We start from the raw sequence: 23,447 nt of genomic DNA on the forward strand, positions 1-23,447 counted from the left end.
GGCCGCACTTTACTGTATCGGCCTGTTAGCCAGCTAAGTCTGTTTGGGCCAAAGAGCTGCCCTAAAGTTAGCCGGATAAAGTTAGCTGGCTAACTTTTAAGGAAGCTGACTATATTCAATTGTGTGGCTACACTATTTAATATACCTCCAAAGTTAGCTGCATAAGTTTATCCAGTTAACTTTGCTATCCAGTGACTGAATACAAACCTCCTAGTGACTGAAGGAATTGGATCATTTTCTGCAGGAAGGTCAACACCCCTGCTTGAGAAGGTCCCATCACCAGCCAGTCTTCCAGGTAAAGGAAGACAAATCCCCAATGAAGAAGATGAGCTGCTGTTACTGTTAGGCATTTCATGAAAACTTTTGTGGTGGCTGAGAGGTCAAAGGGGAGAACCTTGTATTAGTGGCGAGACAAATCCACCACAAATCTGAGGTATTCCCAGTGAGACTGATGGATTAGTATGTGAGCATACGTATCCTTCAAATGCAAGGCATACATCCAGTCCGCTGCATGAATGAAGGATACGATGGTGTGGAGGACATTCATCTTGAACTTCTACCATAACAGGCTCTTGTTCAGTCTTTGTAAATCCAGGCTAGATCTCAGTCCTCCTGACTTCTTGAGGATAAAGAAATAGTGGGAATAGAACTGCTTACCATGATCTTTAGAAGGGACAGGTTCTATAACCAATTGGCTAAGAATTGACTCTAACCTTGAGATGGAGTTGGATCATGAGACATAGATCTGGATTGAAGGCTAAATCGTGGTGCAGTGCTGGGGGATGGGAGAAGCGCAAATGGTGACCAGATTTCACAATTTTGAAGACCCAACAGTCCTTGGTTATCTTCTGCCATTCTTCGAGGAACAGGTGAATCCTCCTCCCTACTGGAGTGGTTGAATCTTAAGAGTCAAGTTTCATAAAAAACTAGGCCCAGGTTTGGGCTGGGACTGTTGTGGCATCTTAAGTGTCTGTGTGCTGGAAGCTCCTATTGCAGCAGTGTAGGTGGAGTGCAAGACTGCTGCTTTGAAGTGCTGAAAAAGTGTGAAAAGCAGAATATAAAAATCTAAATAAATAAATTGGCAAAAGGAATGTCTCTGGAAGAAGGAGCATATAAAAGCGAAGTAAGGATGTGTAGAGGAAGAAGGCTATTCGGCTCCTGCCAACAAAGACTGAATATCTGTATGCTGCTCCATAATCTGGGCAATGGCTTCCCTAACATTATCCCTGAAGAGATTGTCTCCAGAATGTGGATCATCAGCCAAATTGTCAGGAACATCCTCACGCAGGCTGTTGGCTCTCAATTAGGCCATCCAGCATGCTCCAATGACTGCTGCTGAGGATCTTGCTGCAGTGTCAAAGGATGTGGTGCTCATATTCTTCTAAATCCTGAAGAGCCTGCTGATAACCCTCCTGCTCCCTGTCCAGAGACTATACTAGAGGCTTCAATTTGTTGATGAGGTTGTGTAAGCTTCGCATTATAAAAAGCTGGTGAGCTGCAATGCAGGAGTTAAGCATCAAGCTCTGGAATATTTTATTCCCAAAATTGTCCAGCAATCTGGGGTTCTTACCTGGGGGTGTGTTGGAAAAAATTCTAATCTTTTTAGCCATTTCAATGCCAACTCCACCACTACAGAATGATGTGGCAGTTGGACTATGCTAATAACAGGAGTTTGTTTAACTTTGGGGGGTAACAGAATAGAAAAAAAAGTCTGTATGGCCAATCTAGTCTGCCCCTGCTCAATTAATTTAGAATTATAATTTCCATCATTTCCTTAGAGATCTCCTGTATTTATTCCATGCTTTCTTGAATTCAGATACTGTTTTTGTCTCCACCGCTTCCATTGGGAGGCTGTTCTACACATCCACTGCCCTCTCTGTAAAGAAAATATTCCTAATATTACTCCTGAGCCTACACTCTTTCAACTTTATCCCATGACCCCTCGTTCTAGTGCCTCATTTCTGTTTAATGAAGCTCGCCTTCTATGCATGGAAACCTTTAAGATATTTGAATTTTTCTATCAAATCTCCCTTTTCTCACCCATCCTCCAGGGTACACATGTTTAGATCTTTATGTCTATCCCCATATGCTTTAGAATAAAGACCACTGACCATTCAGTAGCCACCCTTTGAACAGATTCCGTCTTGTTTATATCCTTTTAAAGGTGTGGTCTCCAGAAACGGGAACTCCCACGCATGCTCAGTAATAAAACTTTATTGAGCTACAGAGAAGGGTCCATTCAGTGCTATCAGATGTCTTCACCCATGTATTGTGGAAAATTCAGCTCCGCTTGTTGATGAAGAAATGTTTTCTGCATATAAAATATGGATTTATGTGCACAAATCATGTTTTGCTATACTAAGATTTTTCTTTATGCAAATTTTCTGGTTTGTGTAGATTTTTTACTGCATCGGGTGTTAAAAAAAATTAGCTTGTGTGTTAAGAAACTATGCTGAATTTCAGTGCACAGTTTTAACACTTAGCTTTTTACATTGGCCCCAAAGTAATGAAATTCAAAAAAGTACGGGAAAAGCACAAGGGGATCCTTAGTGGCAAAGAAGTGAAAGGAAAGCAAGAGCTCAGCTGGGTCTGTGGTGCTGCACCAGCAGTGAATTTGGCAGAATGGATGGGCTTAATTGTCCTTATCTGCTGTCATTTTCTATGACGGTGGTATGAACAGGATTGGGAGGTTATGATATTGCAAACAACCCACATTTCACTTCCTCAAGAGCAGAGACAAGGTGATAAGGACAAAACAGTGTGTGAAGAAAGGAAGCATTACCTAGGGATACTGCAAGCCATGGAGTAGCCAGGTTGGTACTAGCAGGTTACAACTCCCCAGAAACCAACTGGATCAGTACCTATGGGGTTCTAGGAGGCTAGCTGTTCAGGCAAAAGCCTCACTAGTTTTGAGAGCTCTTTGTTTTGTTACAGGACTTGCTGGTGGACGGAGTATGAGATCTTGTATTGTCATCTACCCAGGATGGTAGAGACCCAATGAGGAAACAAGCAAAGTCTATGTCCCCTGGCCAAAGAATATAGCTGCAATGGCTGTGCTGCTGCATCTAACCCAGGAGTACATCGAAAGGTGATGGCACTAGCTTTAGGTGACTTGCATTTGAAGAATCCATTTCTTTTCATTTTGATGTTATTTCTAAAAACATCCATGCGTTCTGATTTTATAAGAGGTTATCACAGATAGATTCAGAAAATCATTCTGCTCTGCATGTATAACTATTAATGCCAAAAGAAAGCGGAATATATAAGGCCCCTGACACAAAAGGGACTGGCACATGGGAGTTCTTGCAGGCCATCCCAAGCATCAGCAAGTTAATGGTCATCCTCAAATTAGGTATATGTGATGTGTTACTGTAAACAGTCACCACTTCAGTAGTTCTTTTTCTCTACCGCCAATGCACAGACCACAAACAAAGAGTGCAAAATAATCCGAAAAAGGATCTCATAAGCTTCCAGATTAAGGGCTGACAGCCAACATGAATTTAGAAAGCAGACTGCACCCCAGGCTTCTCTCCACAACTCCCATTTGATATACTTATATTGGCTACTTTTTGTCCTCTCTAAAAGCACATGGTTTAACATACTGAAGGAGTAGACATGCTACAGGTTGCCTCCAGCATTGGAGGAACTACTCAGTTACTTTTGTTACCCTTTGTTAACTTTGTCTTCAGTTTCCACCCAGCAGATGTTTACATCTTCTCTCAGGTCTCCTGCATCCAGTTTTCCACATGCAATGCAAAAGTCTCTCTTTTCCCTCAGAGCTTGCCGCAGGGCTTCCATCGTCTCTGGGGTTATCTGCACCATTAGCCCATCTGCAGGAAGACAAGTATAACACTTCTCACTTTCTTTTACAGATAAGCAATGCAACAGATTTTAGTTGGAAAACAATGAGGTCCATACGAAAAAGCAGTTTGCTGGATAAGTTCAGACTTCGCCAGACAAACCACAGGATTTGAATTTTGTGCTATACTGACCACTGTTAATTTATCTGGATGCATTTTTAGCCAGATAAAACTTTACCTGGCGGGGGCTAACTTAGTAACATAGTAAAGGAACAAATAAGCAGACTTATCCAGATAATGCTAATATTCAGTGTTATCTAGCTAAGTTATCCGAGTAAGTCTGGCCATGCTGGAGAGTAGTCCTAAAGTTATTTGGATAACTTGGACTTTATCGGAGAATATTCAGCAGAATGCAAAACTGGCTGTATTGTACTGAATGTCCGAGTAAAGTTATCTAGATGTAAACATTCCATTTTCTAATAAGGAACAGTGACTGCCAGTTGGAACCTGACAGTGGACAATAATTGTTTTCTCTTTCTCAGGAAAACGTTCTCTCTCTGAATGCTGTAACATGTACCTTATTTTTTAAAATATTTTTATTCCACCTATGTTTACATCTTTAATCCGATCGGGGGAAATTTTCAAAATGGTGAGTTTTAAAGCAAAGTCTGTAGTTCCTTTTACCTGCGGACTTTGCACCATTTTCAAAGGGAGCGTGCACATGTATTTTCCCTTTAAAAATGATCTAGAGAATAAGTACCCGCAGTTTGCACCTGTTTTTACTGCAAATACTTTTTCCGTCAAAAACAAAACACTTAGTTTTGAAAATGCAAACCTAGGTGTGTTGTTTCATTTCACCTCTGTTCAATGCAAATAAAAGTACTCGCACTGTGGCACAATGCATGTACATTTACCCACACACAGGCTGGGCAGTTTTCAAAAAAGCAAGTTTGCTTATCATAAACGGTGTTTTCCGTGGATAGCAGGGTGAATTAGCCATGATATCTGGAGATGTCCCTCCGGTCCTCTAGGTGGCAGAACTCCAAAGAGCACACAGAGTTGAGCTCTGTGTGCCTGCCTGTGCATATCACCACATGGTTCCCAGCTTGTTTCAGTCTGTTATCCAAGCTTGCAGTTTCACTGTCCCGGGGAGGCAGGCAGGTTAGCATGGCTAATTCACCCTGCTATCCACGGAAAACACTGTTTACGGTAAGCAAACTTGCTTTTTTCCGCAGATAAGCAGATTCAATTAGCCATGATATCTGGGGAGTCCCCAGCTGAAAAAAGGTTGAGCACCACCAGACCTGGGAATGACGTACAGTCCATTCCAGTTCTTGTCTGGGGTTATGCTCAACCTGGTACCCCCCTTTGCAGACAGTCTCCTTTGCTGTCCCTGCCAGCAGAATGGCTCGACCCACTGCTGCATCCGCGGTTGCTTGCTGGTTAAGGCAGTAATGTGTCATGAAGGTGTGTAGTGACAACCACGTGGCGGCTTTACATATGTCCTGAATAGGCACTTCACACAAATGTGCCACAGAAGCTGCCATTGCTCTAACCTGGTGAGCCTTTGGTGTGGTAGACAAGGATTCTGCTCTTATCATAGCAGAACTCTATGCACTGGGCGATCTACGATGACAACGTCCACTTGGCTTTGATGTGTTGGATACTTCGATGCATCGGATGCTTCACGTCGATGCTTCGAGATGGCGGATGCTTCGCATTGGTGCGTCGACCGCAACTTGCCTGGGTCTGTGAAGCTGCTGCTCCTCCAACGTCCTGCATCGAGGCAGCTAGGGCGCGCTTCCGCGGGGCCCTCTCATTGCCCGAGGGATCTACAGAGCAGGTACTTCTTTTCCCTCTCTCTCAGGGCTTCCCGACTGGGGCATGGAGAGGACTGGGTGGATCCCAGGGCAGGCTGTGCAGTCTGAGGTACTGCTGCTGCCTCCTTTAACACTTGGATCTTTGCTGCTCTTTGCCTCGTGCCCTTGGAGACATGCGGCCGCAGTCCCTGCAGTTGGCCTGGTCATGGTCGGGCCCCAGGCAAACATAGCAGAGTGTATGTCCATCAGTAATCGACATAATCTTGCCCCACTGGCAGGATTTGAATCCAGATGGTCTTGGCATCTTCACTACTCAGTTTTGGGCCCATGAGGAGTTAATTCCTGTAGTTCCAACAATGTAGCAGTGAAAGGCAGAGAAAGAACAAGACTGAGGCAGGCGGGATCCAAGTGGTGATATGCACAGGCAGAGTTCAACTCTGTGTGCTCTTTGGAGCACCGCCACCTAGAGGACTGGAAGGACGTCCCCAGATATCACGGTTAATTCAACCTGCTTATCTGCGGAAAAAGCCTTTTATCCAGGTAAATAGCCATTTCTGCCCACTTATTCAGAAAAGCATTTACTGGGAAAAATTATAAACTTCAGCTGATATATTAAAATTTTAATGCATTGTTAAATGTTTTCTGTTTCATGTTTATAATGTATTTTGCATTGTTTTATGTTTATGTATTTATGATTGAGTGTTAATTTTAAATCTGCACTGAACATAGTTTGAGAATTTATTTATTTATTTAACAGCTTTTAATATACCAGTGTTCGTGCGGGCACATCACGCCGGTTTACAATAAAACTTGAGAAAGGAGGAAAATTACAAAAAACAGGGAGCGGGTGATGGAGCAGGTGCGAAAAGGGGCGGGAGAGAGGGAGAAAGGTAGAGGAGGAAAGGATAGCAGCTGAGAAAGTAAAGGAACGTAACCATAATTGAAGAGGAGGTATTTACAGGAGGAGATATTTACAGCAGAAAGATTGTAGAGGTGTGAAAGTTTAAAGTATGTTGTGCATTGTGACTTATTTAGAGCAAATTAAACATTATTGCTTATTTACAGCCATTAGAGTAGGTTATATATATATATATATATATATATATATAATAACTTATTTACAGCATTTCAGAATTGCGGTGAATAAACAAACAAAAATACATAATATCGGTAAATAGCTTTTGAAAATTATCCTCAATAAGAGTTACATTTTAAATTGCAACAAGGTCAGCAATTAAGTTGTAGGTGATAGCTTTATACTGGATTAACCCAATACATTTGTGACGAGCTTTCGGGAGCTATACACAGGGACCTAATGCTATCGTGGTTCCCCCTCCCCCCCCCCCCCAAAAAAAAGTGAAAAGCAGTCTCCCCAATGAAAGGTCAGTTCCCTAGAGAAAACCTGGCTTCTTCCCCCAAAAAAGCTGTGTCAGGCATAGGGTTCTCTCTCTTTCCTGCAATCCCCAGTCCTCACTGTCCTCACCCCTACCCCCTCCCCTGATTAATCCCCGGATATGCCTCCCTCCCTCCCTCCCTCCCCTCTTCCTCTGGCTGGCAGGTGGAGGGCTCCCTTACCCTTGACTGACTCCTTTGCTGGCCGGCTTTAATCCCGCGGTGCCCCACAGTCTTGTGAGAGCTGCCAGCACCGCAGTTCAAACCATCACACTGAAGTTGGCTGGTAGAGGAGGCTGGTAGAGGATGCACACTCCTACCAGCCAGGGGAAAGGAGAGAGGCCCAAGGACTGATCGAGAAGTGAAGGAGAGATGTGGGGGGAAGGAAAGAGGGAGGACAAATTGTTTGTCTTAAATGTCCCCTTCCTTTTCCTCAACAAAACCACTGGAAGGTTATATTCTTGTGGTTCCTAAGGTGGCCCACGATAAAACTGGGTCTCTGATTATACTTCCCTCATCAAATCAGTGCAAATGGACAAATGGACTAACAAAGCAGCCACATTACTTTATTCAAGTTGCAACACAGACGCATACCTTCAACTATGCTGGATTTGGCAAGAAATCCAGAAGATGCTTTCAAGGCTCCATTGAACACAACAAAACTTGCACCTGTAACTAAAAATGCAATCTCAATTAGGAAAAACAATTATTGCAATATGATAAGTGGATGAACTGCTTTTTTTTCCCTCTCCATAACCAGGCCTATACAAGGCACCCTACCCTAGGTGAACCTTCAGCCTTGCGCCTCCTCATCCCACTCCTCCCCCGGCTTATCGCACACACAAGTAAAAATTATGCATTTATAACAGTAGATTTTACATGAAAAAGGACATTCAAAGTCCATTTTTGTGAGGTAAAAGTATCACTTAAAGCAGTGCATGAATATATAATTTGCATATTGAATGTCAACCAAAAAGCCCTGCTAAAAGGCAAAAAAAGGTAATTGGAACCCATATGTATTAGGTCTATTGTAATGCATGTTGGGTGTGAGCTTGGCATTTAAAGTCATGAGTCAACTGAATTACAATATAGTAAACCTCCCATACCAAAACAGCACTAACTGCCAGCACTCAAATAGTAACAACCCTACTTATGAAAATGTAATTCTGTAAATATTACACCAGGCCAAAAATACCAAAAAACTTCCTATTAAGAAAACAGAACAAGCCTATCTGCTATAGAACCCTATACAGAAACTACACACTAGCAGAATACCTAAAGTTCAATCATGCATTCAGAACACAGACAGAACTTCACCAAATACAGAATAGAGAGGCCATAAAGTAAAAATGAAAAATGTGCAGACAAAAACTGAACTGGAAACCCTACCCTGTATGCAGTACAACAATGGAAAAACAGAAACATTGCCATTCTTCATAAAATATCAAACAATAAAATCAAGCAATATAAAACATCAACAACATTGGTCTACAGCCTAAATGCTTCCGAAATAAATGTAGTCAAACTTTACTAAATCTGGGTCACTGAGAACAAAAATGATGCTTAAAATTGTTGATTGGCTTTAGTTTCCAAAGATATATATATGACCTTTAACTTGGGAATTACAGTGGGTAAGAAGGGAAAGGATTTCAAATTAAACCAGAAATGACTAATATTCATCTTTGACTGAATCTATGAATACATCTTTGACTGGGTTTGCATGGAAAGCCTTCCAGTTAGTGGTAGCAAATTTTCTTGGAAACAAGGCCGACAACTCAAGGAGTTGGTGGGAAACTTTCTCAAGGCATACAAAAGCCTTGGCAGCAACATGTCACTAAAGATACATTTTTTGCACTCTCTTCTAGATTCTTTTCCACCAAACTGAGAAGCAGTGAGCGATGAGCATGGTGAGCGACTTCACTAGGACAATGCAGCAATAGAAAAATGGTATCAGGGCAAATGGAGCCCATCAATGCTTGCAGACTATTGCTGGACAGTGACAAGAGATGTTCCATTTAATGAACACAAGAGACAAAATTTGTATACCATTTGTCTACCAGTGTAATAGTATACCAGTTAAGAATATTTCAAAATAGCTGATAAATAGAATGACATCCAATAATTTAAAACATAAAAATAAAAAAAAATGTTCCAAACTCCAAAAAATATTGAAAGTCAGCAGACATATCAAATAACTATCAATGATTTAAATGAACAAAGATAAAAAATCAACTGCTCTTCATACCTGGGAACTTTTGATTTTGAGATGCCCTGAGATTGTCGGACATAGCTAATTTGATGGGGGGTTCTTGCACACAAATTTTCTCCTCTCTCTCATACACAAACACACATTCTCTCACTCTCACACTTTCTCTCCTTCACACATAGGCGCACACATACATACCCCACATTCACTCATGTATACCCTTCCTCTCTCTCATGCACACATACACATGTTCCTTGTCCCACTCACACCACACACTTCTTCACACAGGCTCTCTCTCATACACACACACCCCTTCACACAGGCTCCCTCTCTCACACAAACATGCACCCTCACTCCCTCATGCATACACAATCCCTCTCTCACACACATAAGACTCCTAATCTCTCACTTACATACACACTCCCTCACAAACACTCCCCCTCTCTCTCACACACACACATACACTTACCCTCACTCACTCATATACAAACATCTCTCTCTCTTATATAGGCTCATAGGCTCTCTTGCATTCTCACTCTGTGCCTTTTCATCTTCTGCTGCAGGTGGGATAAGCTCTGCCTGCAGCTCTCATGGGTCTATTTCTTCTGTGTCTTTGTCCATGGGTGTGAAGGGCTCTGCTCACGGCTCTCTCAGGCTTCTCTGTATCTTCGGCTGCAGGTGGGATGGGTCCTGCTGGGCCTAACTTTGGCCATGAGTGGGACGGACTCCACTTGCAGCTTGCCAAGCCTCTCTCCTAATTTTTGGCCACAAGCGAGGTGGGCTCCACTTATGGTCCAGCCAGGTCATCTTTGGCTGTGAGAGGAATGTACTCTGTGCGAGCAGGATGGGCTCTGCTTGTGGTTCTGCCAGGCCTCTCTCAATCTTTGGGTGTGAGAGGGATGGGCTTGGCTCATGGCCCCACTGAGCCTAATCTTTAACCGTGAGCAAGACTGGTTCCGCTCGTGGCTCTATGAGGCCTATCTTTGACTATGAGCAGGATGGGCTCTGCTTGCGGCCCACCGGGCTTAATCTTTGGCCACAAGCGGGATGGGCTCTGCTCTCATGGCCCCACTCGGCTGTTCTCATTTGTATCTTTGGCTACTGACCAGGGGTTTGCGCTGGTGATTCTGATGCCCCCTAGTGGTCAGCGTTCTAGGTGAATGCCCAGTTCAGCTAATGGATGTTCCAGCCCTGCCCATAACTATAAGTCTCCTCTTCTGTCTTCTTCCTCTTGGGCACACCTATTTCTGCCCAAATCTCACTATGTGAGCTCCTGCAAGACTGTTTGCTCTGCAGCTGCAGCATTAAGGAGGCACTTTAGCTGCCTTATATGAGTCTGCTAGGGTTATGACTGCTGTTTCAATCATCTCAGTCCTGAATCACAAGTACAAGTTGCTGGGCAACTGTATGACATAGATAGCAGACACAGATCTGCTGCACTTTACAATAAAATAAACACATAGAGGATAACTTTTAAATAACTCTGCTTGGTTGCATATATGAGCGAATATGGCCACAGATGATATGACAATGCTGTATAACCTGCGCTTATCAGATACACACATATTAAAATACATGTTCGTCGACCCCCAACATATGTGCTTACACGTGAATACATGGAATGCATGGAAAACAAGTATTTCAATGTACTGAATATGAATACTTTCCCTATCAATTTAAAAAATATATGTGCATATATTTTATGCACAAAAAAAAGTAGGACTTGCTTGTGCAGAAGTCGGTATATTTTAAAACATGCGCACATAACTGAAATTACTAGTTTTCTGATTCATCCACCAGTTCAACCAGTCTTTCCTCCAGGTCAATGAGGCTCTTCTGGTTCTTCAGATCACCCAGACCTCCCAACCATCCAATAGAACATAATAAACAAGTCTGATATCAAATATGCAAGGTATTTAGCAAGTGTAAAATTATGCAAGTTGACAAATGTACATGCAGAAGAGTCTTTAAACTAGCAACTTATGCACGTAACTGTTGGCCCCACGCTGAACTCCCTCAGGCTGCCCCTTTTTTCGCATGAATAGATGCACAAAATGTAACGTACACATGTACATTCAAGGTTTATAATACAGTGATTTCATGAGTACAAGCTAGTTACACTCATATATGTTAACTTTTGCGTGCTTAATTCTTTGAAAATTCACCCCATAGATCTTAACATATATTGTGTTAAGATTTGCAGCTCACGGGTCTGCCCTTCGAGTCACTGAACTTAGCCCCGATGTTGCCATTACCGTGCAGGCCCCAGATCCTCAGAAGGCTCTGCTGCTGCTCTCTGTCGCCATGCTTTGGCTCCTTCCTGCGGTGCCTCTTAAAGGACCTGCGGTATCCTTGGATGACAGCAGCAGCCCTGGCCTATATAAGTGCTCCTCGGACCTTCCTGCTTTGCCTCAGCAACAGGTCTTCTGCTTTTGCAGTGCGTGTTTCCTTGAGTTCCTGGCTCCTGACTCCTGCGTTCCTGATTCTTCGTCCAGCCTTGCCTCGCTCATCCTTGTCTCTCCCTGTCTTGTCCTTCTATATCGACCAGTGTCTTCAGTGTTTTTTCATCTACTCCTAGCCTGACTCTCCAGATCTTGAACTCTTTCCTGGACCTGACCACAACTGCCTGCCAGCTGGACCTGACCATCCTTGTTAGCCACCGGACCTTGGGCTGTCTCAGACTCCATTAGCCTGCTGCCTGCCCTGACCCCAGCATGCTTTTGGACTCTTGTTCTCTTCATTGCCCTAGGGACCTACCTAAGTCTTGCCAGCTGTCAGAACCCAAGAGTTCAATCTGTGAGAAAGGTGGCTGGATTAGGTGAAGCTTCAGACTGTCCCGCTATAGGGCACATTTGCCAGCTGCTTGCGCAGGCCTCTTAGTCTGTGTCAATTATGCTGCAGCACAAAGGGCCCACACACCCATGTTACCTTTCATAGTTTGCTGAGGCCTTGATCTCAGTGAACTCGTCTCAGACCTCCACACTTGCTGGGTTAGCACACCAACTTCAGCAGCAGTAGGACCAGCTGAATACTATGGCCGGGTACCTCCATGATATGGCTCTCCGGCCTACTCCAGCTTCTGGTTCAGCACCCATGATACAGCCTACTACTCCCACTTTCACCTGCCTTCGCCACCGAAGTACATTAGAGATGTAATGCAATGTAGGGGCTTCCTAAAACAGTGTTGGATGCCATTCAAACTACAGGCACCTGTGTTTCCCATTGATTGTGCCAAGATCACTTATATTCTAACCTTGCTGGGTGGCTTGGCCCTGGCCTGGGACTTGCCCCTCTGGGAAAGAGAAGATCCGCTCCTGGGAGACATTGTTTCCTGCAAGAATTCTGGTAGATCTTCGACGAGCCTGGCTGCATGGCTTCCAAAGCATCCAAACTCCAGCAGATCCGACAAGGTTCTCAGTCTGTGGGGGGAGTATGCTGTGCATTTCCGCTCTCTGGTCTCTGAACTTCAATGGGGCGGTGACAGTCTGATTGCAATTTTCAGGCAAGGGTTTGCAGAGCTATAAAGGATGAGTTGGCTGCCAGGGATCTGCCTGAAATATTGGAGGGCCTAATCAGCCTAGACCTAAGATTCCAGGAAAGGGCCCAGGAAAGGGTCTTGGTCTGCCGCCACGTCCGCCTTGCCCCACGTTTCCAGTGACCAGTTTCCTCTCGCTCACCTCCTGAGCCAGGTTGACTGTTTCAAGCTATCTGCAGATGAGAAGCAAAGGAGCCACAATCTAAACCTGTGCCTTTATTGTGTGGCATCTGAGCAGTTCGCAAGTCGCTGTTCGAATAAGCCAGGAAACTCAAGGACCTTGGTCTGGTGGGAGAGGCCACCCTAGGTCATCCCTTCACCTCTCTACAACTACTAGTTCCAGTATCTCTCTCTTGGGCACATTCCCGTAAACATTCTTGCTTTCTTGGATACACCTGTGCAGGTGGCAGCTTCATCCATGATGCTTTGATCCATCACTACCAGATACAGACAGTCCCCTTGGATACCTTCACTCTAAGTCTTGTCCATATATGGATAACCTTTGCCTGGATTTGTTGCAACAGCCATTGTGTCCCTCAATATGCAAACAGGAATTCTGCATAAAGAACAAATCAGCCTTTATGACTTCCCTAAAGCAGTCAATGCAGTTATCCTGGGCCTACCATGGATTGTACTTCATCAGCCCCAAATTGTTTGGGACACACTACAGATCATCAAGTGGATTCCTAGCTATCATGAACGATGCTTTACCAAGGTTTCGCCTGTGGTGCCCATGGCTCAAACAATTACTTCAGAGCTTCCGAGTCTGCCATGCAATATGCAGAGTTTGCAGATGTGTTCAGCAAATAGTAAGCGGAGGTCCTGCCACCTCTTCGCTCCAACAATTGTACCATAGACTTGGTTCCTATTAAGGTTCCACCCACAAGCAAGCAGAGTATACCCGCTCTCTGCTCCTGAAACAGAAGCTATGACCAATTATATTAAAGAGAATTTGGATTGAGGCTTCATTTGCCCTTCTTCGTCACCTGCTGGGGCTGGATTGTTTTTCGAAGGCAAGAAGGACGGGTTCTTACATCCCTGCATAGACTTATCGTGGTCATAATTTCATTACCAAGAAAAATCACTATCTTCTTCCCTTGATCTCTAAGCTCTTTGACTGGCTTTGGGGCACACAAATATTTATCAAGCTGGACCATCGGGGGGGGGGGGGGGGGGGGGCGGCATATAACCTGATCAGAATTTGAGAAGGTGACGAATGGAAGACCGCCTTTAACACCTGTGACGGACACTATGAAGCATTAACAGAAATAAAATGTAGTTCATAACACAACATCATCACATCATCAAAAAAGAAAAACCAATTACATCATACCTCATATATATGTAGCAGATCACCATAAACCAATACTATACTGCACTGTCAAAGGCTAATGTGAAAAGATACGTCTGTATCTCCTTAGTATTAGGTGTTAACCAGAGTGAATCAGGCAGGGTGTTTCAGAGGATAAGACCAGCGACAGAGAAGGCATGCCTTCTGGTGAGATCAAGCCTTGCTAACTTAATTGTGGGGACATTGAGATTTTTGTTCAATGATCAAAGATGTCTACCAAATTGCTAAATGCGAAGACTAGAACATAACCAGATTGAAGGTTTATTGTATAGTAAGTTATGAATTATAGTGAGGACTTTGTACTGTATACGAAATGAAACAGGAAGCCATTGTAATGAATGAAGGGTAGGTGTTATGTGTTCTTGGTGACTTGGATTCACTAGGATGCATGCTGCTGCATTTTGGATTAGTTGCAGTGGACATGTGGGAGTTTACCTGGATGATAACCTAGTCTTCTCTATGTCCCTGATGGAGCATCGACGTCATGTAAAAAAGGTCCTCCAGAGACTCCATTAGCACCACCTCTATGCCAAGTTACAGAAGTGTACCTTTGAACAGGAAGAATTTCCCCTCTTGGGATATATATTATCTCCCACCAAGGCCTACATATGATCCCAGACAAATTAAAGGCCACACTAGAGTGGACCCAGCCTGTGGATATTAAGGCGCTGCAGCGTTTCCTGGGGATCGCAAATTATTATATATAATTTATTCATGATTACTCCTCCTTGGCAGCCCTGCTTGCAGCCCTAACTAGGAAGGGCTCAAACACCAAAAACTGAATCGGGATGCTATCCAAGCTTTCGAGAATCTCAAAGAGGAGTTCACTCTTGATCCATGCCTACACCACTCAGATCCATCCAAGCCATTCATTCTGGAAGTGAATGCATTTACCCCTCAGGGTAGGCGCTGTCCTCCTGCAGCATAACCATAATGGTACTCCTATGACCTGCTCCTATTTCTCGAAAACAAATTCTCCCCAACAGAGAAGAACTATACCATTGGTGATCATCTGCTGTTAGCAATCAAACTGGGCAACAACTGTTGGAAGGAGCTAAACACCCAGTAACCATCTATACAGATCACTAAAACCTAGAACACCTAGCACAAGTGCAGAGGCTGAACCCCAGGGCAAGCCCGCTGGTCATTGTTTTCTTTTTTTTAATTGTTTTGATTTTGAGTTGCAATACTGTCCCGCTGAAAAGAACCAACAAACTGATACGCTATCATTTTCCTTTGATATGGAGGGCTCTGTGGAGTCTTCATGGCATATCATTGACCCTGCAAAAATTGTGGTTGTTGTCACATTCACTGTTCCTCTTGGGAGGACAGTGGTTCCCCAGTGCCTACGACAAAAGGCTCTTCAGTGGGCTTAACACTCCCTCTTTGCAGGTCACTCAGGCACCACCCGAACCTTGGTATTAATTGTCCAACATTACTGTTGGCCTCAGATGAAGACAAACGTAAAGCATTGCACAGAGTCCTGTCCCACATGCATGATGAATAAGAGAGTGTGCGAGCACAACCTTGGGGGTTCTTATAGCCGCTGCCAGCCCCGAAGGAACCCTGGACCCATTTGGCCACTGACTTCATTACGGACTTTCCACTCTCTTGCAGCAACACCCCCACATGGGTGGTAGTGGATAGATTTTCTAAGATTGCTCATTTCACACCCCTTCTGAGCCTCCTGTCTGCGCCTGAACTGGTTAAACACTTTGTCCAACATATCTTCCGTCTGCACGGGGTCCGCCTTCACATCCAGGGAGTTCAGTTTATGTCCCACTACAAGAAGGGCTTTTGCAAGAAGTTTGGAATTATGTTGGATTTCACTTCAACTTACCACCCAGGGCAATGGACAAACCAAGAAAGTAAATTAGATCTCAAGGCCTTTCTACCAGCCTATGTGAACCAACAGCAGGATATCTGGGCCTCTCTCCTTCCATGAGCCGAATTCTGCCATAATAACCACGCGAACAGTTACACTGGGTCATCGCCCTTCTACATAGTGTTCAGATGTCATCCTCGTACACCCAGATCTGGTTCCAGTCATTTTCCCGACAGCTAACCTGATAGAGATGAACTCCAGGAACTTTGGCAGAAGACACACCGCCTCCTTGACAGTTTAAAAAATACGCAGAAAAGAAATGTCATGCAGCGCCTCAACTCTATCCAGGATGCTTGGTTTGGCTCAGCACTAAAAAGCTGCACTTGGATATGCCATCCCTTAAGTTTGCACTGCAATTCATGGGTCCATTTCCCATTAAGCACCAGGTTGTTTAAGTAAACGTGTTTTTGTCATTGCACTACTTTGTGATTGACCAGATACAGAATGATGTTAGAGGAGGAGATTGTGATAAGCATCTGGTTCAGTTAGAACAAAGATGGATTTTTTGTCTACAATCTGTTGAACCATTAGGTTTAAATGTGGCCATAGAGTGGGCTGCGTTATTTTGAACAAGACGACTTTTTATTTACAGAATTTTCCAACAAGGTCAATATTTTATTTTTAGTGGGTCATTTTTCATTAGCTTTGTGATTATATTAAAGACATTTGATGACAATATGATTTCACTGTGCATGTTCAAATTTTTGCATAAGTTCTCTGTGCATGCTGGGGCATTTCTTCATAAAAGATTTCTATTGAGAGCAGTCTGCTCTGACATAACATTTATATGGTCTGAACAAGTTTAATGCTGTGAGTAGGATGTTGTTTATTTGCTGTTCCAAACATTTATGCCTCAGCATTTTTTTGTTTCTTTTGGCCTACATTTCACCCTGAAGCCTCATCTTTCGAAACGCTGGCCACCATTGGTTCTTTTGATATTTGCCAAATGTTGTCTTAGTGTCTGCTAAAATAAGCAGCAATGAAGGATATCAGTTTTGTCTTTAAGTTCACTGTGCTTCTTATGAGATAAGTTGCAGCATTTTTTTTTTGCTCACTCCATAAAAAAGCAGCAATTAATAAAGGAAGGGGGAACCTTAAGGAAAAAAGCAGTTTCGCTTGAAAGTTAGCCACGAATCTTACCAGACAAATTGTGGCATTTTCTGTTTATTGTTTAAAGAAGCAGCAACTGATAGAGAAGGGGAAACCTCATTTTTAAGATTGGTTTACATCACAACAGGTTAAGTTAATCGGTTTACATTATAACAAGTTAAGCCTAGGAGTTTTTTTTTAGATGGGTGGTTACAAATGAGCACATGCCTCTCCTGCTCTTGTGCACGGTGAAGCATCATTGCATCTCTGAGGTCTTTTGCCTCCTAATTAAATGTATCTACTCTATACAAGCATTTGATGCATAATTTATTGTGAAGGATTTCTCTGGGTATCAGTTATTTTCTCCTTCACTTGCCTGTTTCAAATTGATGTATTTTATAACAGACCATGAATTTATAACTATATCCTCACGGAGCTGAAGGACTATTGGTGACTTTGTAGTAGAAAGTTTCTGAACAGTTTTTTCCCCAGAGAAAGAGACATGGTAATATAATGCTGACCGTAGCAGACTCAGGTGGTTTCCTTGAACAAGGCACATGTTTTACAGAACCAGTGAAAGAGAGGAAGTCATCACAGAGAGAGGAATGGCATGTAAGATAGAGACTTCACTACTTGCACAGCTCAACATATGATTTCTTACTTAACGTGCCCAGGGAGTTTGAAAGACAAAGGATGCATAAAACCTTTGAAACATTGAATATAAAAACATGTGAGCTCCTGTAAAAACATAACTTTTTCATTATTTCATAACTGAGTATTTTTAGGTAGCACAAGAGAGAAATCCATTAGGATTCTGTTTTCTTGTTTTCAATGGATGTGCGATGTAATTTTACTCATTGAGATGATGTGGGTACAGAACCAGATACTATAATTCCATCTGTGTTTAACGAGGATTACAGCTGGACATATTTCCTCCTAAAAATGAGTCAGATAACTAAATATTGATTCATGCTATCCCCTGTTCTGGATTTTTGGAGCTCTTTATTAAGAGTTTACACTGTGTTTTGGATTGTCACTGGCTAGTAAGGCTAGGGAGGGCTAACGCCTGCGGGGTTATTTTTTTTTTACCCACAGACTTTAGGCAGAATTTTCAAAGCAGATTTGTAGGCGTATAGCCACTTTGAAAATTTGCAGGTGCACCCTGAACCAGGCGCAACTGCTCTTGAGTACTTGAAAAATTATGCATGCCAACTTGCACTCGTACTTTCAAAAATAAAAAATGTGCGTCTAAATCCTATCCCGCCCCCAACTCTGGCCCCCTTCCCCAGAATGCCTTACAATGCATGTAGGTGTGAAATCATGTTCCATGCGTAATTTTATGCGCATAGAGCCTGAATTGATTTTTCAAAGGATTTATGTATAGAAAGCCAGGTGGAGTTCACCTTGGGATTAAGCATATACAAAGTCATGCCACTCTCCTTCTCCCCCCCCCCCTCCTATATCTGGAGGTTCATAGCATACTTTGTATGTTTTGGGAGATAATAACTGGAATTTGAAATGTTTTTTGCAGGGGAAATTGGATTTGGTTTTTTAATTTATTCACCTTTCCAAATCTGAGCTCAAGGTGAGTTACATTCAGGTAGAATAGGTATTTCCCGATTTCTGGAGAGCTTACAATCTAAAAAGGTCTATTTACTAAAGCTTTTTTCCTATTTTGTGTCTACTGAAAAAAAAATTTGTAAATGAGGCCTTAAGTTTGTACCTGAGGCAATGGAGGGTTAAGTGATTTGCCCAAGGTCACATGGATTGCCAGTGGGAGAAGCAGGAGTCAAACCCTAAACACTAGATTTCAGTTCTTCTCCCTTCACTACAATGAGACTGATTCATTCCTGAACTGTGGGTGCCTTGATTGTGCATATATATTATCATCAGTGTGGCGTGGCACCAATTCAGTAACGTTGGGACTGTAGGTGTTTGCCAACTCGGGCAACAGTTACTATAACTTTTTCTGAAAAGTCTGGCCAGCCAACATTTCCGGAGCAATACAGAGCTTGAAAATTGGTAGAGGAACATGTTTGAAGAGTTTTGATTAAAGTTCAAAATTTTTTCTGGTGGAAGTCACAAATGTTTTCTTCACTTGTCCTAACAAATTTGTCCACATGATATTGGCTTGTTAAGGATGGAGAACCAAACTGTGATTCCATTGTAAACCAAACTCACGATTACGGTGTAAATGATTAATTATACAAAGAAATTCTAACTTTCATGTATAACCAAACATATTACCAGAAGACAATAATCAAAACCTTTCAGTTGCTGAGAAACCATTTCTGGGAGTAAACATATCAGCCACGCCAATAATTTAATTCATCCCTTTAGAAATTATAGAAATGAAATGCCAGACACACCAGACCATTCTCCCTCCAAATCAGCTCTCTGATTCTCAGAAGGTCAATCAATATCCTGCATTCAGTGAGCTGCTCTTTGATCACACTTGGTTGATTAACACCCTACACTCTGTGAGCTGCTCTCTGAGATCCTCACAGGCTAATCTATGCCCTGCACTCTGTAAGCTGCTTGCTAAAATCCTACCAGGACCAATCAATACCCTGGACTCTGTGTGTTGTTCTCTGACTCTCGGAGGATCAATCAGTAAAATGCACTGCGTGAACCGTTCTCTGACTCTCTCAGGGCCAATCAGTAACTTGAATTAAGTGAGCCGCTCTCTCAATGGACTGGAACAGTAAGACAATCCATAAAAGGAGAACCACAGAAGAGGGAAAAACTCATTTTGCAAAATTCAATTTCAAAAAGATACTTTTTCCTACAAAGGGGATTTGATACTACCTTGATTCTTTTCAAGCTACTGAATGCAGAGTTGCCTTTTAAATTTCACACTTGCCTTATAATACACCACCTATCCCTGCTTGTAGAAGACATCCCTACAATACATAAAGGAGTATTTTTACCAATGGTGTTTACACCAGTCATCAAAACAAAACTACACCTGTAGTTTGGCTTTGATTATTGCTCAAGAAACAATTATGCACAGAGGCTGGAGCCTGCTTCCATTGTATGCAAGTTTTTGGCACAAAACTACACTCACAGTTGCCTCTCCTGAATTAACCCTGGCCCTTGGGAATGCCTACCAAGTACGAGGGTAAAAATACACGTTGTTGATGTATGCACACACTTTCACCTGGGTAGAGAGTGGCAGTAATCAAACAGTGTTTTACGTGTGGAAACGTCTTTCATCATTGCCCCAGAAGGCTTTCGACTCTGTTCTTGCAGAGACTGGCTAGGCTGCTTACCTTTGCGGGGTTCATCTGTGGCGCTGTTTGCTTGCGTCTGATACTGCCCCTCATCGTTCTGCACACAGACTAGGTGAGAGTCTGCTTCCACGCTGAAACTGGCTCCAATGCTAATCACGTGTTCATTGCAAGAGTTTATGACTTTCAGTACCTAGAAAAGAAAACGTTACTTCATTTTCCCCCCTTTTAGAATTTTGCACCATCTTACTGAGACATTAGTACAAGCCAGGAAACCTCAAAGGGAAAGCAAATGAGGAAGAATTCAGGACTGACATGCATTCCAGCACAGGTACACAGATCTCAGTTTTATTTTCTATTGGTTTGTTTTCTTCTTTGTACATTTTCTTCTCTTTTCTGAGCTCACAGCAAATAACGGTGGGCACTGCTTCTGTTCCCTCACTGTCACATGTCCCTCATCCCACAGCAGTGTTGCTCCCTGCTGACTTGCTTGACTTGCAGAATTTCTTCAGAGATGATAGTGCCATCAGCAAGAGAATAATCGATTTATGAAACTTCAGAAACTCAATTAATCCCTTTCAATTTAGATATGAAATTCATGATTTCACATTACAAAGCCAATGGTACATGCTTTTTTTTTTATATGGGTGATTAATCAAATTTGAAAACTCATCATAATAAAACCACAATCAATGTTTCAACATCCCCTGTAAGCCCTTTTTTTTTTTTTTTTCTTTCTGGTGGTTTAATAGCAGTATTATGATATACTTAATTTACAAGAAAAGGCAAAAGCACCCTCATTATTTCTGTATCTTTTGAGCGTGGTATTTACACTGAAATATCTGTAGTGATAACATTAAAGTAGTAGGAAAAAAAAAGCAGTGACAGGTGGAGGCATCAGGGGACAGAGGAAGCAGGATACTTGCAGTATAATTATGATTTTGTTTTGCAATATATTTCCTCTCGGACATGTTCTTTTTTTTTTTTTTTTTTTTTTTAATTTGGCTCTTCTGGCTTCAAGTGCAATCAGAACTGGCTGCTACTATGTTAGGGTGCTATGAGCAAACAAGGTTCCTCCTTCTCCCCCATTTTTAGCCCTTTTCTAGTCTAGCCCTGTCATTGCATTAACAATCCTGGACCATCAGCCACAGACAGGGGCTCCCCTCAGAGCCCGGATGGCATGCACAGTCTCTGGCCACCTGGTGTCCCTATTGTGCAATAGCTTCAACTCCCAGCTTCAGCAGAAGAAGCTGGGCTTGGGAATCGGACCTCCCACACAGCAACCTATAGCACTGACACTAGGATTGCCAACTGGTTCCATTTATTTGCAGGACATGCTGACACAGCCCTGGTTTTACCTCCATAACCTGCATGGAATTGTAGCTCTGGTTTTCTTCGGGACATCAACAGGGGAACCGGAACTACAAGGTCATGCAGGTGCTGAGGGGTAAAACCAGGACTGTATCAGCCTGTTCTGTAAAAACATGAAGCCAATTGGCAATCCCAAATGCCACCCAGGCCAGACCCAGCATGTTCACTTATTAAACAAAAGATCATATTCAAAAAGTGCCCTGGATACTGTGTTCCTAGAACAAGCAAAAATGAACAAACAAAAATTAAATAAAATTAGCCAATAAGGCTAGAACAGAATTTACATAAACTATTCACTTCCTTTTCTATGCTGAAGACTCAAATGGCAATAAATCCCCAGAGGCATGTGAGATTAACACAGCTTTAAAGAAGCAGGAATAACAGGAGGCTCACTTTACCAGTTTCTTGATTCTATTGCTTGCAACTTTTGTCTATTACTCTCGGGTTTACTTATTAATAGAATAATTTTCAGACAACCCGCATATCTTGTGTCATAAATACACCAATTTTCAAAGTAGACTTGCATGCACAAGCCTGCTTTGAAAATTACCCCACCAAACCTAGCCCCCACAAACTACATCTGCTATTTGGTGTTCACAAAATTTCCCTGAAAATATATGTATATATGGTAGGATTTTGTAAAGTATGCACATGAATCCAAACCCCTCCCCTTCTCCACCTCCGGGAATGCCACTGCTCAGTCTAGGTAACTTATATACAAACATGACATATGCATGTAAATTTACCTGGCAGGCAATTTTATAAAAGGCTACTTCTGCCAGTAAAACTCGTGCTTTTTAATACAGAAGTCCCTTTGAAAATATCCCCATTTTATTTCTTATAATTTTAAACCTTTTTTTGGGTGGCGTGGGGGCGAGGCACTGCATTTAGTACAACTTTAATTAGGCGCCACAGTCCCCATTTTGGAAAATCTCTCGTGTGTAATCTCCAAGGCTTGTGCTATAGGCACACTTTTTAATGTAGCAGTGAGAGGCCTGTATGGGCTCCTGATACGGATCAACATAACAGAGTTCTGATTCGCTTTCATTTACAGTCGGGGATGGGGAGGAAACTAAGCAGGGGGGGGGGGGGCTTTCCACAACTTTACATACTAATCTCTGGTCGTTTCCTCAGTAATTTTATATCCTACAGTTGCATATACTCTGGGCTAATTCATTTCAGTGTACAGGAATATGGGGTAACGTGCACAAGAACAGTGGAAGAGTGCGTTAAACCTGTGCAGTGCAAGCTAATGTCAGGGATCTTAAGTTTTAAACACCAAACGACTTATCAAAAAATCGCATTACTAATATGGATGCTATAAGGCAAAGGTAACAAAAATCCCCAAAACAAACAGTATCATATGCTATCTATTTACTTACCTCACTGTACCGTCTTAGGGGTATTTTAATGCAGCTTTTACCCATTTCCATATGGATTAATAATCCATCTACATTAGGTAAGGTGTACTGAAAATTTCTGAGGTCCTGCAAGGCATATTAGAAAGTTATCAGATACAATTTCAAGAGCATTACAAAGCTGTAAATGAATCCTCCCCACACACATGCACATGTTTTCACGTTTACAGCTGCTGCATTTTGTGGACAACACGCCATGCATTCTTTTCCACCCTTTCTACGCTGCGGCTAGCTCCCCCATAACGGAGTGATTTGCTGAAAGCATCATCTTTTGTCCTGCTAATTACAGCACAGAAAGCAGCTCCAGTACTAAACGAAAGACTGTAATAAATGCGGAGGGGTGGGGGAAG

General features: G+C 42.6%; 1 protein-coding gene across 2 annotated transcripts in view; it reads right to left on the reverse strand.

The window, feature by feature from the left end:
* ZFYVE16 (zinc finger FYVE-type containing 16) overlaps positions 1-23,447 on the reverse strand; it is a 227,023-nt gene that overhangs the window by 29,178 nt on the left and 174,398 nt on the right. For both annotated transcript variants that reach the window (XM_029574267.1, XM_029574278.1), the window contains 4 exons: positions 23,062-23,166; positions 20,351-20,501; positions 7,607-7,687; positions 3,668-3,830 (listed from right to left, as the gene is read on the reverse strand). In XM_029574267.1, coding sequence (XP_029430127.1) covers positions 3,668-3,830; positions 7,607-7,687; positions 20,351-20,501; positions 23,062-23,166 — 500 coding nt within the window. The remainder of the gene's footprint in view (positions 1-3,667; positions 3,831-7,606; positions 7,688-20,350; positions 20,502-23,061; positions 23,167-23,447) is intronic.

This window comes from Rhinatrema bivittatum, chromosome 1 (genome assembly GCF_901001135.1).
Source record: "Rhinatrema bivittatum chromosome 1, aRhiBiv1.1, whole genome shotgun sequence".
Lineage (NCBI taxonomy): Eukaryota > Metazoa > Chordata > Amphibia > Gymnophiona > Rhinatrematidae > Rhinatrema > Rhinatrema bivittatum.